The sequence below is a fragment of the Alternaria novae-zelandiae genome, assembly GCF_023758075.1.
Source record: "Alternaria novae-zelandiae strain BMP 2774 chromosome Unknown scaffold_6, whole genome shotgun sequence".
NCBI classification, from domain to species: domain Eukaryota; kingdom Fungi; phylum Ascomycota; class Dothideomycetes; order Pleosporales; family Pleosporaceae; genus Alternaria; species Alternaria novae-zelandiae.
Window position 1 is genome coordinate 950883 of NW_026056966.1, and position 15085 is coordinate 965967.

At 51.8% G+C, this 15085-nt stretch overlaps 4 protein-coding genes across 4 annotated transcripts; 2 read left to right on the forward strand and 2 right to left on the reverse strand.

Moving 5' to 3' along the window:
* Nucleotides 1-830: 830 nt before the first annotated feature.
* Nucleotides 831-2088, forward strand: J4E88_003841 (uncharacterized protein; the record flags this gene model as incomplete). Its single annotated transcript, XM_049397489.1, has 4 exons — nt 831-1128; nt 1274-1353; nt 1406-1559; nt 1799-2088. The coding sequence occupies 4 exons, from the start codon at nt 831-833 to the stop codon at nt 2086-2088; spliced, it is 822 nt and encodes a 273-aa protein (XP_049256877.1).
* Nucleotides 2089-2889: 801 nt separating this feature from the next.
* J4E88_003842 (uncharacterized protein) lies at nt 2890-3849 on the forward strand (the record flags this gene model as incomplete). Its single annotated transcript, XM_049397490.1, has 2 exons — nt 2890-3526; nt 3755-3849. The coding sequence occupies 2 exons, from the start codon at nt 2890-2892 to the stop codon at nt 3847-3849; spliced, it is 732 nt and encodes a 243-aa protein (XP_049256878.1).
* A 245-nt stretch (nt 3850-4094) lies between these two features.
* J4E88_003843 (uncharacterized protein) lies at nt 4095-5555 on the reverse strand (the record flags this gene model as incomplete). The annotated part of the gene is made up of 1 exon (XM_049397491.1): nt 4095-5555. The coding sequence occupies one exon, from the start codon at nt 5553-5555 to the stop codon at nt 4095-4097; it is 1461 nt and encodes a 486-aa protein (XP_049256879.1).
* A 104-nt stretch (nt 5556-5659) lies between these two features.
* Nucleotides 5660-11080, reverse strand: J4E88_003844 (uncharacterized protein; the record flags this gene model as incomplete). Its single annotated transcript, XM_049397492.1, has 11 exons — nt 5660-5804; nt 5853-6007; nt 6056-6634; nt 6690-8671; nt 8728-8769; nt 8817-8984; nt 9031-9310; nt 9587-9736; nt 9785-10654; nt 10710-10817; nt 11075-11080. 11 exons carry the CDS (start codon nt 11078-11080, stop codon nt 5660-5662), a joined length of 4485 nt encoding a protein of 1494 aa, XP_049256880.1.
* Between the last annotated feature and the right edge of the window lie 4005 nt (nt 11081-15085).

Below are 15085 nucleotides of genomic sequence, written 5' to 3' on the forward strand. Positions count from 1 at the left end.
GATGTTGTGAGCGAAGCCTTGCCGTATCCTGCACGGAATGCGCACCTCGGGCTGGCTATCGGCTATTCTTAATCCAGCCTAGTGTGGTCCAGGGGAAGTCGCGTCTCGCAATCCGTCGCCGCTATGAAGTTTACATCGACCAGCAGCCTATAGCACTTTCAAGGCCACAACAACGTTCATTCCGAAAAGGAGATGAATCAAAGTCGAACAGTGATGCGCTCTGATAGCAGAAGGATGCTCGGAACGGGGATGGCTGTGCCGGCCGAGCGGCGGAGGCGGGACGACCCTGGAAATGAGAACCTTACTCTCGGTAACATCGCCCCCACCAGCCCGTGAACGATACTGCAGGTACTTCCAGGCCCCGCTGGACGACATCCTCAAGTGGCTCGATAAGAGACTTTCAAAGTGGTGCGCTATCGAATGTTACCGACGATGCGACCATAAGCTCTACAGCTTTTGTTCGGCTGGTCGCACGATGGCAGTGCACGCTGTGTCTGCGCAACTGGGTAGTGCAATACCGGTCTTCGTGAGATATGCAGTAATACAGACCCACGTCGCAAAGTACCTTGTACGGCAGATCAGTCTTAACAAGGTAGACAGGCGCTTACGGGAATACTAATCGTATAGCTCCGCTTCGCAAGCGGTCAGATATCAAATACTTGATCTGATGTATCCATACGTTCCTGCTGGTGCTATTGATGTAGATTTCTCGCTACTTCCTCGATCGCTTCACACATCGGCACCCAAATACCTGACGACATACAGTACTGGAACGCTTCACCGCGTCGGATGTTCAACAACACACTTCCGATATACCCAAACCCGACACCATGACGTCCCAGCAACTTGCGGATGTCACTTGGGACAAGAATGCACCTCCAGCGACCATGAGCCGACGCGAATTGGAAGGCATCAACACCGCTATGCTGACTCTGACGTCTTTGGTCTTCGTCGCGCGTATTGCCATTCGATTATCCAAGCGGAGAACATTCGAGCTGCAAGACTTCTTCTGTTGTCTATCTTATCTTTTCTATGTCGCAATGCTTGTCATGTTCTTCAAGGAGAACGACCCACTCTATCGAGCCGAGCGTGTTCAGAGAGGCGAGGCGCCGTTGTATCCAGGACTCCGTGCGTACAATCATCTTTCCATACGCAGATACTGCGGCATACTGACTGTTTTAAGTTCGTGATGCAGGAATGGTCTATCGATGGTTGACGGCTGGTCAATTGTTGTACTATTCGTCTCTGACAGCAGTAAAGCTATCACTATTAGCCTTATACCGACTGCTATTGAACAAAGCCTCGCCAAAGTACAACGTCATGTGGTGGGCGATTCTGGCATTTTGTGTTTTGGTAAATGCAACGTATCAAGAATATCTAGCGCGCGTTACTAACACTCGAACAGTCTTATGTGGGGAGTGCTATGACAACCATCTTCGTCTGCGATGACCAAAAGGCGAAGTACAACTACGGCATGTGCGCGAAACCGAATGAGCAGAAGCGTGCGCAGTTTAGCCTATGGTTTGCGTACGCAGTAGACGTGGCTGGTGATCTTGCAGGTTCGTATGTCAGTTCTATCGATTACAGGACCTCACTGACAAGTGCAGTAATGTTCCTCCCGTTTCGCATGACCTGGAACCTTCGACTACCCAGGGCTCAAAAGCTCGGCATCTTCGTCCTCTTCGGAAGTGGTTGGATATGTATTGTATGTATAACCCGCTACTGCCCGCATTCCTCAATGACAAGACTAACATGATGTCTTACTTTCAGGTCTTTGCGACACTTCGTGTTGTTCAAGTTAGCGTCAAAGATGGCTTGCCGAAGATACCAGACCCGAAGTGGTTGCAAATGTGGACCGTCATCGAGACTTCGATGGCAGTCATTATTGGCTGCGCTCCAGCCTTCAATGCTCTTCGTCGTCGTTCGGAACACCACAACGTTGAGATAACGTCAGTTCGTCTTGATATGGAGACCGCAGGTGGCGGCCATACGATGCGAGCGGAACCTTACATGCGAGTGTTGCGAACGAATGAGCAAGGGAGTGAAGAAGCACTGGATCCTCGCAACACGCCTGGACTAGCATTTTAGGTTGGAAACTTTTCCCCAATTGTCACTGTCAGCATGTCATATCATGCATGGGCTACTATCAAGAACGTGTGTTTTACAAGTGGTCTCCGTTCTGTCTATTGGGGTATGAACTGAATCTCTCGCACAAGGTCTCATGCCTGGATCCAGAAAAATCGTGTTTGTTTCCTGAAAGTGAGAGTAAGAGTCTTTCCACTACTGCGGTGACGTCAGTCGACAGCGCGCAGTCACCATAAACATCTTTCGCGATCTTTATCTCTCAGTTGGAGACCATTGTTCCAGGCTGCTTGAGTCTCTTGGCCTTGTCCTATCCTACGTTCACTTTTTCTGAATCAGGACGAAGATAGCCAGTGTTGACGGCTGCGCGGCGTCATCGACGAGTGTAAACAACAACGCGTACACTGCGCGCCCTCACACTCTTTCACCCACGCGTTTTTCTTGAAAACTCTTTCAGTCACCACTCACCATCGCGCAATCTTGCAAGCTTGGCTTTACGTTGCATCTTGTCTCTCATTCAGATTTCCCTGGTCTGCTTCATCACAACTGTCCAAACCACACAACACAACACCGCTTCGACCATACCAACACGACCCACAGGAGGTAAACAACCCAGAAGTCTACATAGCGCCGACCGTTCACTAACTCACGTTTCGGTGCGAAGGTAAACTGCAGGGTATTCGATTTTCACATTGGATTTGGTGCTTTCGCCTGCCAGCTCCCACAGCAAGCAAGATGCCTACCTTGCGCAGAGGGATCAGAGACGCTTGCGACACTCGGCTGTCGATTCATATCTCAACCCACACTATGAAGCTCGAGCCCCAGTCACACCCTTCCGTCATCTCCATCACCACACAGAAGCGCAAACGCCGCGCGGACGAGCCGACCAACCCAACCCTCACGTCACCAGCCAAGAAGCTCAAAACATCAGCAGGAATTGCCCCAGTCACCACCGAAAAGCCTAAAAGTACCAGTCGCAACACACCCGGCTCAAAGTCCACGCTCGTCCCCCGCGGCCCCCGCAAAAAAGCCACTCTCGGCGTCAAAGACGAATCCCTCCTCCTCATGCTCTGCGACAGCAGCACCACCCCTTCCAAAACAACCGAACTCCACTTCCGCAAAATTCCGCACTCCCTCATCGACTGGCACAACCCCCACCACATCTCCCAGATAAACGCGTGGCGCAACCAGATCTACGGGCGCGCCGGCCTAAAAGCCCGCTCTGTGAGTCTATGGTATGAAGCCGAGGAACTCTGGTTCGAGCTCTACTTCCAGCTCTCCATTGTGGAGTCAAGGAAGCGCGGGATCATGCTTCCGGGGAGCAGGCAGGTGAGGGACGCGTTCAATGAGACGTTTGTGGGGAGGGCGATTAAGGGGAGGGGTGGAGAGGATTTGCCGCCGAGGGTGGAGAGGGAGGGGAATGCGTTTGCGTCGAAGTTTAATCGTATGTTTCCGGCGTTGAGGGCGAGATTGAATGAGTGTGTTTTGGGGAGGTCGGGGGATGTGTTTGTGCCGGTTATTACGTTTGGGATGGTGGAGAGGTATAAGGTGATGAAGGGGAAGTTGGCGGAGAGGGGGATTGAGGCTGAGTCTGAGTATGCGGATGGGCTGGAGGAGTGGCGGTGGTTTCTGTCGCATCTGCCAGATGTCAAGATGGAGGCTGATGTCAAAGAGGAGGAGGTCAGGGAGATGAAGGCGAAAGAGCTCGATGCTGTTGTCGCCTTGGTCAGCCTCGCCAACTCGTCAGTTGACTCTAGGTGTGACTAGATTGCGTGTTGCGTACACTGTTGAAGTTGAACATCTTGACCGTGGCTAAGGTTATGTATACTTCCAGCTCAACATCCTTTCGTAGAATGGAAGACAACCTCACAGTATGATGGAACAGACAAGGAACATAGCGAGTCGAAGAGACGAGGCCATTGCTAGTGACTAGATTTCGCCAGATTTTCGCCAACCCACACATGTCCACGTTGCCTATCCATTTCACCGCAGTGACTCCAGATGTAGCACCTCTAGTCATCGACAAGTTCCACGATGTCGCCGAACTCTTGGAAAAGCCACGGCTCCAGGTCCTTAAAAGCTTCGGGTACCGGCTTCTCCTCGACCAGTGAGACAACGGCCGGCTCATCGCCGAACATGTTCAATATGCCTGCTACCTCGTCGTCGATACACGCGTCTTGTTGGTCGCCAGCTAGATGCAGCTCGCGTGTCGTAGCCATCCGTTGTTGCATATTTGGCGACGTGAATACCTTTGCGGGTATGTCAATTGCAATCTTGGCTTCGGCACTGTCTTCACTGTCAAAGAAAGGTGATCGAGAGGATTTGATTTGTGCTTTGCGAGGATGATCGGGATGACTGAACTCCGGCTTTTGCGGAACGTGATCTTCGGAATTGATCAAACTAGAGTCCGTCTGCTTGTCACCTTCTCCGTAACCCATGTAGTCATCGTCGATGACGTTTTCGAAGGGCTGCATGGTATTAGTGTCGCTTTCACGAATCTCTTGAAGATTGTGAGAATCTGCAAGCCCAATGAAAGCCTCTCGAAGGACAGAGTCGTCATCGTCAAAGGCGTCAGATTCGTGAGAGGCTACAGGGGCTGCAGGCTCGTAGTCCATGTAAACGTCCGACTCTTGTGTGTCACCGAGCGAGCTTTGTTGCGAAGACTGATGCGGAGGATGATTGAAGTCGGCTGGTGGCTCGTCAAACTGGAATTCACCATAATCGCTTGAAGCTGAATGCAGCTCAGCGGCAGAACGGCCCATGAAGTCAAGGCTATGCTCGCCACCTTGGGAGTAACAATATGCTGGCTTCGTGTACTTGACCGAATGAAGTGAAGAGGGAAGCCCTTTACCCTGGATAGTCTTGTGCAGCTGATGCAGGCCGCGGTAGTCCCTAGGTCCGTTGGTGCCATAGTCGGCTTTCTGCTTCTTTTCTTGTTGCGTGAGATCGAGCTCGTCAATTGGGGCAGAGATCTTTCTCTTAGATGCTGTGAGCTGAAGCTTGGTTTGCTTCTCTTTGCCTTTCGGCGGCGGTGGTTGCTGCATCGGCTCAGGTCGATCTTCGCCCGATGGTACGCGCTTGGCGACAGCTTTCTTCTTCGATGGTTTATCCATACCAGTCTTGCAACACTGGTGCTTGCATGCACTTCGATCTTTGCACGGGTGATTGCAGGCCCACTTTCCATTAGCTAGCTGTACTGGCTCTAGATCGTCTTGTTCAGCAGTAGTATCAATCGGTCGTACGATGCGTTTGCTCTTCTCGTCATCCTTGTTCTTGGTCGTTTTGTTCTTCGCCGTATTCTTCCGCGTAATAGAATCGATAGGGTCGGCGTAGTTCTCGATGTGATCAAAGTCAAGATCACGGAAGGAAGCGTTGACAAGAGCATCATCATCCACATCACCATCTCCATAGTCATCGCTGGTTGCGGACGCCTTTCTGCTTGGCCTTGTAGTTTCCGTGCGGCGCTTTGACATATTAGACTGATGTGATGCTGGCCGCTCTGACTCCAAGCGCTTTGGAGTTGGGAACATAGAGGCGACGACCTGGGGTTTCACGGCGGCGGCACGCATACTGCCAGCTAGTAAAAGTCAGTCGTAGCTCCCAGAATCGAGCCAGAATACATGCCGATGCCATCACACATGACGTAACAGTTGATAGACTGGTCGGGGTTTGTCAAGAGCGCTGGGAATGTGAGGCTTTGGCCAGACCCAAGCTTTGGGCCACTGCGACAAAGATTAGTACAGCGCAATACCGAGATCGTGATGGCCTACCTGATGCGAGCAAAATGCACCTTGCGGCCATCGGAAGTGTCCACCAAAAGGCACACGTATATGAGTTTGTTGTTGAAGCGCTGGGGCGGCTGCTCGTTGATGAAGCCGATGTCTGCCTTGATCTGGATTTTGACCCCATCGTGGGTTTTGATAGCCTGGATAGCCATTAGAACATACACTTCAAAGAAAGATCGTAGACTTACGGTTGACGGTTGAGCATTAAGTGAGACGCGAAGCTTCGGAAACGACCGGACTTTCTCGAGCACGTCGAGGCCAAAAGGTGGATTTCGACCAACGAGTGCCTCGATCCGATAGGGCTCGCAACCTTCAAGATCCTCCATGGACTTCAGCCCAGCGTTGACGAGCTTCCTGACAGCGACGTTGCCGATGCTTCCGATTTGCTTCATTTGTAGAGGACTATCGTCCCAGATTCTGGCGCCTAAGCTTCTCTCAAGCATGAGAGCACTGTGGATACTGATGGAGTCACCTAAGGCGATCTGACAGTCGATGATGCATCGAATCAGACTGCCAATATTCTTGAAGATGATTTGTGTCTCCGTCGTATATTGAGAACGATGTTTGCCGGCCTCGCCTTCCCAGGAGATATCGGCAGACCCAAGAACGGATTGTACGATGAGAGATACCTTCTGCGATGGTAGATCAAGGTTGACAGGGATAGCCCAGCGGATCGAAGCGGACTTGTTGAGCAGCTTGTAGAATGCCTTTTCGCCTTGACGAAAGCGTATTGTCGAATACTCAACAGCTTGAGCGATGGCGGAGAGCTGTGTATGCATGTCAGCAAGGGCCTCCAAGTAGCGCCAAGGTTGTGTAACGTACAATCTCCGAGGGAGTGGACCGCAGCCCGAGTTCCATGAAGACTTTCATAGTCTCGAAATGTACGTAGTACCGTGCCATAGCATGGCCAAACTCGGTGCACCGGAAGTACTCTTGCCCTGACACAAGATTGGTCTCGCGCAAGAGTGTAATGTCGCGGAAGCATATGTCGTCAACTTGCTCCTCGATGCTTTGACCACTTCGAGCGCCGTCCAGTTTGTAGTAACTAGGATTCTGCTGGAGTCTGACGTAAAGGAATGTACCCCTTAGCCATTTCCTGGCTGACTCTAGGTCGCTAATGGTTCCAAGTCCAATCTCGGCGTTCATATGATCTACCAGGTTGAGATGGAGTTTACTCTCGATGAGGTCCTGGCCTGTGACCAACATCTCGTACCGTCGGACTTTCGCCTGCCTGGTCATAATCACTGCTACAGCTGAGTCATCGTACTGAGGCCGTCCGGCGCGACCCAGCATCTGCATCATCTCCAGGTCCGAATACTCCTGCATTCCTTCCGCACCCCAGGCCATGGTATTCTTGATGATGACGAGATGGCAGGGTAGGTTGACTCCGACCGCGAGCGTGGATGTGCAGCAGATGACACTGATCTCGCCAGCGATGAACCCTTTTTCGATCTTAGTTCGATCATCGAGATCAAGTCCGGCGTGATGAAAGGCTACACCGGAAGACACGGTATCTCGAAGCTCCTTGTTCAGCAGCATGGGTGGCTTAGACGGAGGCTTCCACATGCGATCTCGGTCTGATGCCGAGACCCACCAGTTTGCTATCAGCTTCGCCGTACTGACTGTGGAGTTTCGGGTTGCGCAAAAGACCATGAGAGGCTTACGCTGGGAGTGAGAAGCAATGACCTCAGGAATCTTGGCATCGAGCACTTTTTCAAAGCCGAACTCGTTGCTGAAGTTGTACGCAAAGCCTCGAACGTGCTTGCGTAGTTTGACTGGGCGGAACTCTTCACCAAACTTCTCATTGGCGGCTGGGATATCTGGTTCCGACGAGTTCTTTCCCAACCATGCCGCAATGTCATGGAAGTTGGGCACTGTCGCTGATAAAGCCACAAAGCGCACATCTGTGCCGATAGATTTCATCCGCGACACGACCGTCTCAAGCGTGGCACCACGGTCTTCCTTGAGTATATGTACCTCATCGATAAGAAAGACGCGGATGAGTCTCATCAGTTTCTCGTGGTCTTTCCACTTCCTGGTCATGCTGTCCCACTTCTCGGGTGTTGTTATGATGATGTTGGCGCTCTGTACGTTGCGTAGATCCCCAAGGTCGCTGTCACCGGTCAGCTCGGCGCATTTGAGGCCTAACCTGTTGAACTTGGCTTCCCAGTCACGTTGGCGTTCTGCACACAAAGCCTTTGTCGGCGCTTGATAGACCACTTTGTACTGGCCGGTCGCGTTGGTGGCAACAGCTCGACAGACAGCGAGCTCAAGAATGACGGTCTTGCCACTTCCAGTAGGGGATGCAAGTACGAAATTGTCGTCGGTCCTGAAGACTCGGTCAAAACACTTGGACTGTACGGCGTTGAAGGTCGGGTAAGGAAACACCGTTCGAAGACGATCTGGTAGGGTAGTGACAGGGACCAGGCGGATACCTTGGCACATGGGAGCAGCGCTAGGCACATCTTCTGGGTACGTCTGCGGCTCTGGGGGAGCTTGTCGATGATGCGGAGGATTGAGGTCGCCTCTGTGCTGTGCGGCGGATGCGCGTTGCTGGCTAGCATGTGGTCGAAAACTGGGCAGTGCAGCCTTTCCATGGGAGCGCTCATTTTGTTGTCGGTACTCTTCAGCAACAACATGGCCGTCGCCTTCGAACGGTGGGGCCTCTGAGCCGTGTTGAGGTCCGAGATCAGTGACTTGCTCAGCACGTCGCTGACTTGCCCTGAGTGCTGGACTAGAAGACGGGCCGAGCGGCATGTCGGAACTGGACTCTTGAAGCGGAGCGGCATTGTATGCAAAGCGACCTGGACGGTGGTCAGCATGATCACAACCACCACTGGCAGAGGTGCTTTCGACTCACTCATTTGACCTCGCATAGCCTGCTCAGGACGCGGATGGTACTCTGCTTCTTAGTCAGCAGATGCGTCTCTGCAGTCCAGGCTAAAGTACCTTCTTCATGGTACATGTCTTGATCACGAGCCTGGTAAGACGGCTGCGATTGGGTAGGCGCCGCATAACTGTAGAACGTGGAAGGACCTGGTGCAAGTGATAACCTCTTTGTGCCTTGTGCAGCTTGCCGTTGAAATTCAGGATACGGTTGTCGAAGCACTCTGTCATCTGCAAGTGTGAGCGAAGAAGTTGCGGAAGCGAGGGGACCACATACCGAATGAATCGAGTTGTTGACCTCGGTCGTACATGCTATCGTCCTCAACCACGTCATACTGGGGGTCGTCATATTGAGTGGCGCGATAGCGATCCCGAGGTGCGACTGGTCTTCCAGGCTGCTTGAACTGAGGCCGAAGCATGTCGTACTGCGACGTGCGACGGAGACCGCCGAACTGCTCGTAGCCATCATACGGGTAGTGGTCGTCGTCCATGACTGCTACGTGTGGCTTAATCAGAGACTCTTTGGCAGTAAAGGCGTGGCGGAAAAGATTCAGAATCTAGAGTGGGGCGTTAGGTGAGAGTCGAGATGAGAGGGAAGTGACGAGGGAGGAAGTCGCGGCCTGACGTGCCACATCCGGATTCGGCGGAGTCACTCGACGGCAATCTTCGATCAAGGAAAGTAGTGAGCGCGTAGATCTCTGTCAGTCATGCATGCAAATCATCGGCGTCTAGATCAATGGTCCCTATATTACTAACGCTCAAGCATCTCGCTTGTGAGAATGCCGTTCTATCGAGGGCGAGTCCGGGGTGGCTTTTGGAGCAGCTTCATACACAGACGACCTCCGTGGCTTATTGGTATCGATGGTGCGATCCACCGTAGTCTTCTCGAAGTCGGCAATTTTGACCGGCAACGATTGCGAGCCCCGCTCAGGCTTGGTGTAAAGATAGGTCGCGAACAGCACGACGCATGTGCCCAGGAAGAACTACCGCTGGTCAGCATTATGAGCCTTACTGTGCCATTGAGGACTTACTGATCGCGTCACCCTGAAGTCAAAGAAGTAAACGCTTGCAATGCAACTAACCAAGATCGAGATCGATGTCGCAAAGTTCTTGGCGATATTATCGGCATAGTTGATGACGAGCGCGACCACGATGCCACCAGCTGCCTGAAGACCGATAGCCGTCCACACCACCCAGTTGTAGCCGACAAAGAACCCAGTCTTCGCTATGATCTCCCCATCCTTCCATATCACTCCAAGGAACAACGACGGAAAGAGCGACCAGAAACAGAGCTGGCAGTTGCGGACCCAGAGTGGTGTTTGCTTAGCGCTCGTGGAGTCCTTCAAGATCTTTTCAAAGGTAACCCCAGCCAAGCCTGAAAGCGCGCAGGAGATCAGGACAGCCATAAGCCCGACCCGGTAGTTCATGTGGGGTGTCTGGGCTGCGCGATCCGCGTGTATGCCTTCGTATGACCCAGACCGTTTCCCTAGCCGCCCTGCGACATTTTCACCAAGGTCGTGCAGCTGCTCCAGCGTCTTGGTCCATGGTTTCACGCCCGATGCTTGTGGAGGTGATGGCGCAGTCGCTTGCGGTACTTGTATAATAGAGACGCCGATGATGAGAAGCAACAACGATAGCCACTTGCGCGCCGAAAGTGTTCTGCCCAGCATTAACACACTGAAGATAGCCGTCGTCAGGATCTTGAGCTGGTAAGTCACCTGAAACGTCGCGGCGTCCAGGTTACTGACAGCGATGTATTGGAGAGAGTTTTGTATCGTGTATAGTACGGCGGGTATCGCAAGCTTCCAGCTTTCGTTCGTAAAGATCGCGGTCGTCAGGGTACGGAAGAGTGTGGTAATCGTCGTGTTCGAAGGAAGGTTGCCTGACATCTCGTGTAATGCCTAGGACGGTCGTGAGCCTAAAAGCACTTCATCCCTCTCAACCCGAGTGCCGTACCATAGTCAAGCTTATAGCAAGCTTGATGACCTCATTCAGGAAGACGCTTGTGCTTGCGTGGTATCGTTGCTCTCCAGTCAGAGGCATTATCCTGGAGTAATGCATAACCTGGGGTCGCGTCAGCCACTTTCACTCCCCGCTTGCTTCTCCACAGTATCCGCATGTTCTGTATGCTGTTCGATCGCGTTGGTGTAGTGGTTCGCGGTGGAGGGCAATCGTACCAGGATGAGGGCAGAGTTTTGAAATATAAGCTGTGCAGGGATTAGCTTCTGCGTATACAATGAGGGCGACGAAGATTGGCTTACTGTCACGAGAGAAACATGCTTCATAGGCACCCCGCCCAGAGTTCCTGAAGCCGATCTAACAACCATGGTGGGCTTCACTCTCGTAGATGTGCTGTAATGATGGGGGTTCGCTAGATGCGCATGGCGAAGATTATATCCGGTAGCGATAGGCAGTACGTAGAATTAAAGTGAAGGTAAGGTCAAACCGGTGCAGGGCAAACGAGACATGTAGACTGGGTCCATCTTGAACGCTGTCAGCTGGAGATGGGGCGCGGCTTCCGCTGCTCGAGCATCCGGCGCGATGAGCAGGGATACTTAGCGCTGCCGATCGAGCTTGGCATTCAGGCCAATTTCCGATGACGCGCATCTCGACGCGTCACGGACATTCTCAACCTCAAGACCACCACGACACTCAATTGCTTGTCATATATGAGAGACGTTGCGCTCAAGTATTCTGACAACTGTGCCAAGGAGAATGGCTGTTTCAGCAGTGCCCTACGCGTTTCCGAGTATTTTGAGTATTGACCGTGGTGTAGGATTGGCTCACACATCGCCGTCAGTTTTGCCATTACGAGAACGTTGGGTACTTAGTGATCTGATATAAAAGGTTGCAACTTGCCATGAAGGGTTACGATTGCTGCATCGCGACATGGTACTTCGGACTGAGGCTGCCTCTGGGATGGTCGAATTTTGTCGAACCGAGGCCTGGCAAGGCTCCTGTCTACGCGTGGAGATACGACTGCGCCCGTCATTGGACTCATGATATTCCGGTGAGAGCTACAACGCCACATGGCGTTCTCACAAGCATAGCGCCAATCAAACACAACACCAACGTTCCACGCATGGGCTCTCATCATTCGCTCACAGCATAGAGTGCAGCTGACATGGAACGCAGCGGTCGCTGGTGCCTATCGCTGCAGCCACTGGCACACCTCCGCTGGACTTAAGTTGGGGCGCGAAGCATGTTCCGTGACTTCATCCTATCTCACTCACGATCAACCCCTCCACGATAACGTCAAATCCGCAAGGCCGAGAAGATCTGGTCCGGTTCGTCCTTCATCACTACCACCGTCTCCGCCACAAGAACATACTCGAGCCCGTTAAGACCATCAAACTGTCATATCGCATATTCCGTCAATCGAAGTCCTGCGCCGACGTTTGAACTCTTGGCTACAGGTGTAACAATCTCATACCCTCCGTCTCGGATGCTTTCATCCGAAGCCCAAGCCTCTTCGCTTTCAAATCGCCATGCTTCCATACGAATATCCAGCTCTTCCGCTTCCCGAAGCAGGCAAACACACAAGGCTGCTGAGACTCAGTCCTGGCGACTTTTCAGATGACCTTCACGTAGAGCTGGAGCAAGTGCATTTGGATGGCACTTCCAACTACGAGGCTCTATCCTACGTCTGGGGCTCGACAGCCCATCTGGTTCCCATCCTTGTCGGTCCTTCCCGAGATCACACCATTTCCGTCACGCAAAACTTAGCGACAGCGTTACAGCATCTCAGAGACGTGAAACAGCCCCGAACATTATGGGTAGACGCGATTTGCATTAACCAGAACGATCTGAAGGAACGAAGCTACCAAGTCACTTTGATGAGCGACATCTACCGAGCAGCATGTGAAGTTATTGTCTGGCTTGGACCCCAAGACGAGGACTCTTTTCATGCCTTCAACGCGATGCATACCGTCGGTTTAAGCATCGATGTGGATTGGACCAAGTTCTCATTCAAGCCTAATATGCCAATCAACGATCCGTTTTCCAATATGGTTGGGATACTCCCAAGTTACCGATTTCAAGGCAAGGAAGCCCGTGCTGTCAATTGTCTCTTAAATCGACAGTGGTTTGAACGTCTCTGGATTCGGCAAGAGATCGGGCTGGCCACTCATGCAATCATTCGTTGTGGCCAACTCTCCATATCTTGGCATCTGTTTAGGAGTGCCGTCTTCTTCATCCGTAAAATAGGGTTCACTTGGAAGTCAGCACTTGGAGGTCACCAGTATGCAAATTTTGTTTCCCGTCTTATGTTGGTGTGGAGGATTTGCCGAAACTCAATATATCGTCTACAAGATCTGCGGACAGAGCTTACTCAAGTTGTATGCTCTGACCCCCGAGATAAGATATATGGCATCTTGAGCCTACTTCCGACAACTCAGCAGACCATGGGAATTGTTCCAGACTACACTATGGATGTAGCTCTTGTCTACCTGGACGCCACTCTACGGTTCATAAATTACAGGAAGAGACTAAGTATCCTCGTCCAGTGTGACCTGCAAGATATGTCTTCCCATATGCCAACATGGGTCCCAGATTGGTCGACTAGTTTAAGAACGACACCAATCACCGCAACTGTGAGCAACGCAAGCGCGGGTTTTGATGCAATTGCAAGCATCAAAGAAGATGAAATTTTGAGCGTTGTCGGTTTGGCTTCAGCGACAATACATGGTGTACAACGTATGGACTTCGGCAACTCCGAGGATACCTTTCTGACCATGCTGAAGGCCCTTTGGGAAATGGTCGTTTCCAACTCGGCTGCTCTCTCCATCTCAGAGAAGTTGTGTCTGCCTGCAACGTGTGAAGCGCTTTGCTGTGGTCTTTTCCGCCACGCCGTAATCCCAGTTCGCGAAGACTATCCACACTTCAAATCGGTCATGCAAACATTCAAGTCCAAATTGGAAACAGAGCCCCTCTTGGCTGGTGATGTGGACTCTACAAACGAGTGGGGCAAGTACCTACATACAGTCAGCGAGATGTCCCGCAACCGGTCTTTCTTTGTCACGACAGAAGGTTCGGTTGGCATCGCTCCACTATCTGCCAGAACGGGCGATGTAATCTGTGTACTTCTGGGTTGTGAACATCCTATCCTCCTTCGTCGAACGGAGGCTGATACTTATCAAGTCGTTGGGCCGTTGTATATGCCAGAGATCGAAACCGGCGAGGCACTGTTGGGACCTCTACCTAACCATTTACAGCTAGTTCGTTCCTACAACGACGACATAAAGAACTTCCAAGATGGTTTTTGGAATGAGCATACAGAAGAAGTACAGCTCAAAGATCCCAGACTGTATAAACTACTCCTCAACCCCGGCTTTCAAGCTCATGACCATGGAAAGAAGCACTTTCCAACAATCGAGACAAGTGTGGAGGCACTCAGAAACGCCGGTATCGCGGCTCAATACTTTGATCTTGTCTAGTCGATTGCGATCTTCTTAAACTGTACGTAGAACACGTCACTGAGACTGCGATGACGCAGAACGAGCGACGAGCGTCTCACAATATCCGCAATACAAACTCATCACCTCCACACAAAAGTACTCTTGAATGAGGGAGATTGCAATCATCAGAGTAATCTCAACGTACTTCGGCTACCGTTCATTTCAACTACAGTGACTGTTCATGAGTGCTTTCTGATACCTTATTTACAGATCTGTTGCTATCGCACTCTCCGGGAGCACTATCCCACACCTCACGGATTCAACCAAGCGGAACATCTTCTATATCACTAACCTGCTGGACGGCAGCCCTGAAACGCTCATGCACCTCATCCACGCTCACACTATAGTCGACAGCGAAATCGAACGAACCCCCTTGTTCGTTCTCAATGATAGCCAGGATAGCGAAGTACCTATCGCGCGGCTCGGTGCAGCGTCGATGTCGAAAGTCGAAAGCCACATCGAGAAGATTCCGCTGCAGTACCACACCTTCCTTACGTGCAGCCTGTCTCATCTGAGATTCAAGAATGTACAGCAAAGACGTCCAATCAGGTTCTTCGTCATCCATTTCGTGCAGATTGTAGAGCGGAGATATGATGGCGGACTTTACGCGAAAGACTAACGCTCTCAAGGTACGTAAGTCAGCGGTCCATTGGATCTGGTGATTGCCACATTGCAGGACGATGTGTCGCGCTAGGACTGCCTCTTGGACTGTCCACATTCGCTCAAACCAAGGTCTGTCGAGAATGTTGGAAATGCTGCGTTCGAGATCGGGTATTGCGATGTGGGCCCATGGCGCGGCTTCTCCTCTGATGTGTGGTTGTAGAAAGCAGCGCAAGTGTTCCATATCTGTTTCGGTCTGCTCGGTGGGTTGGCCCA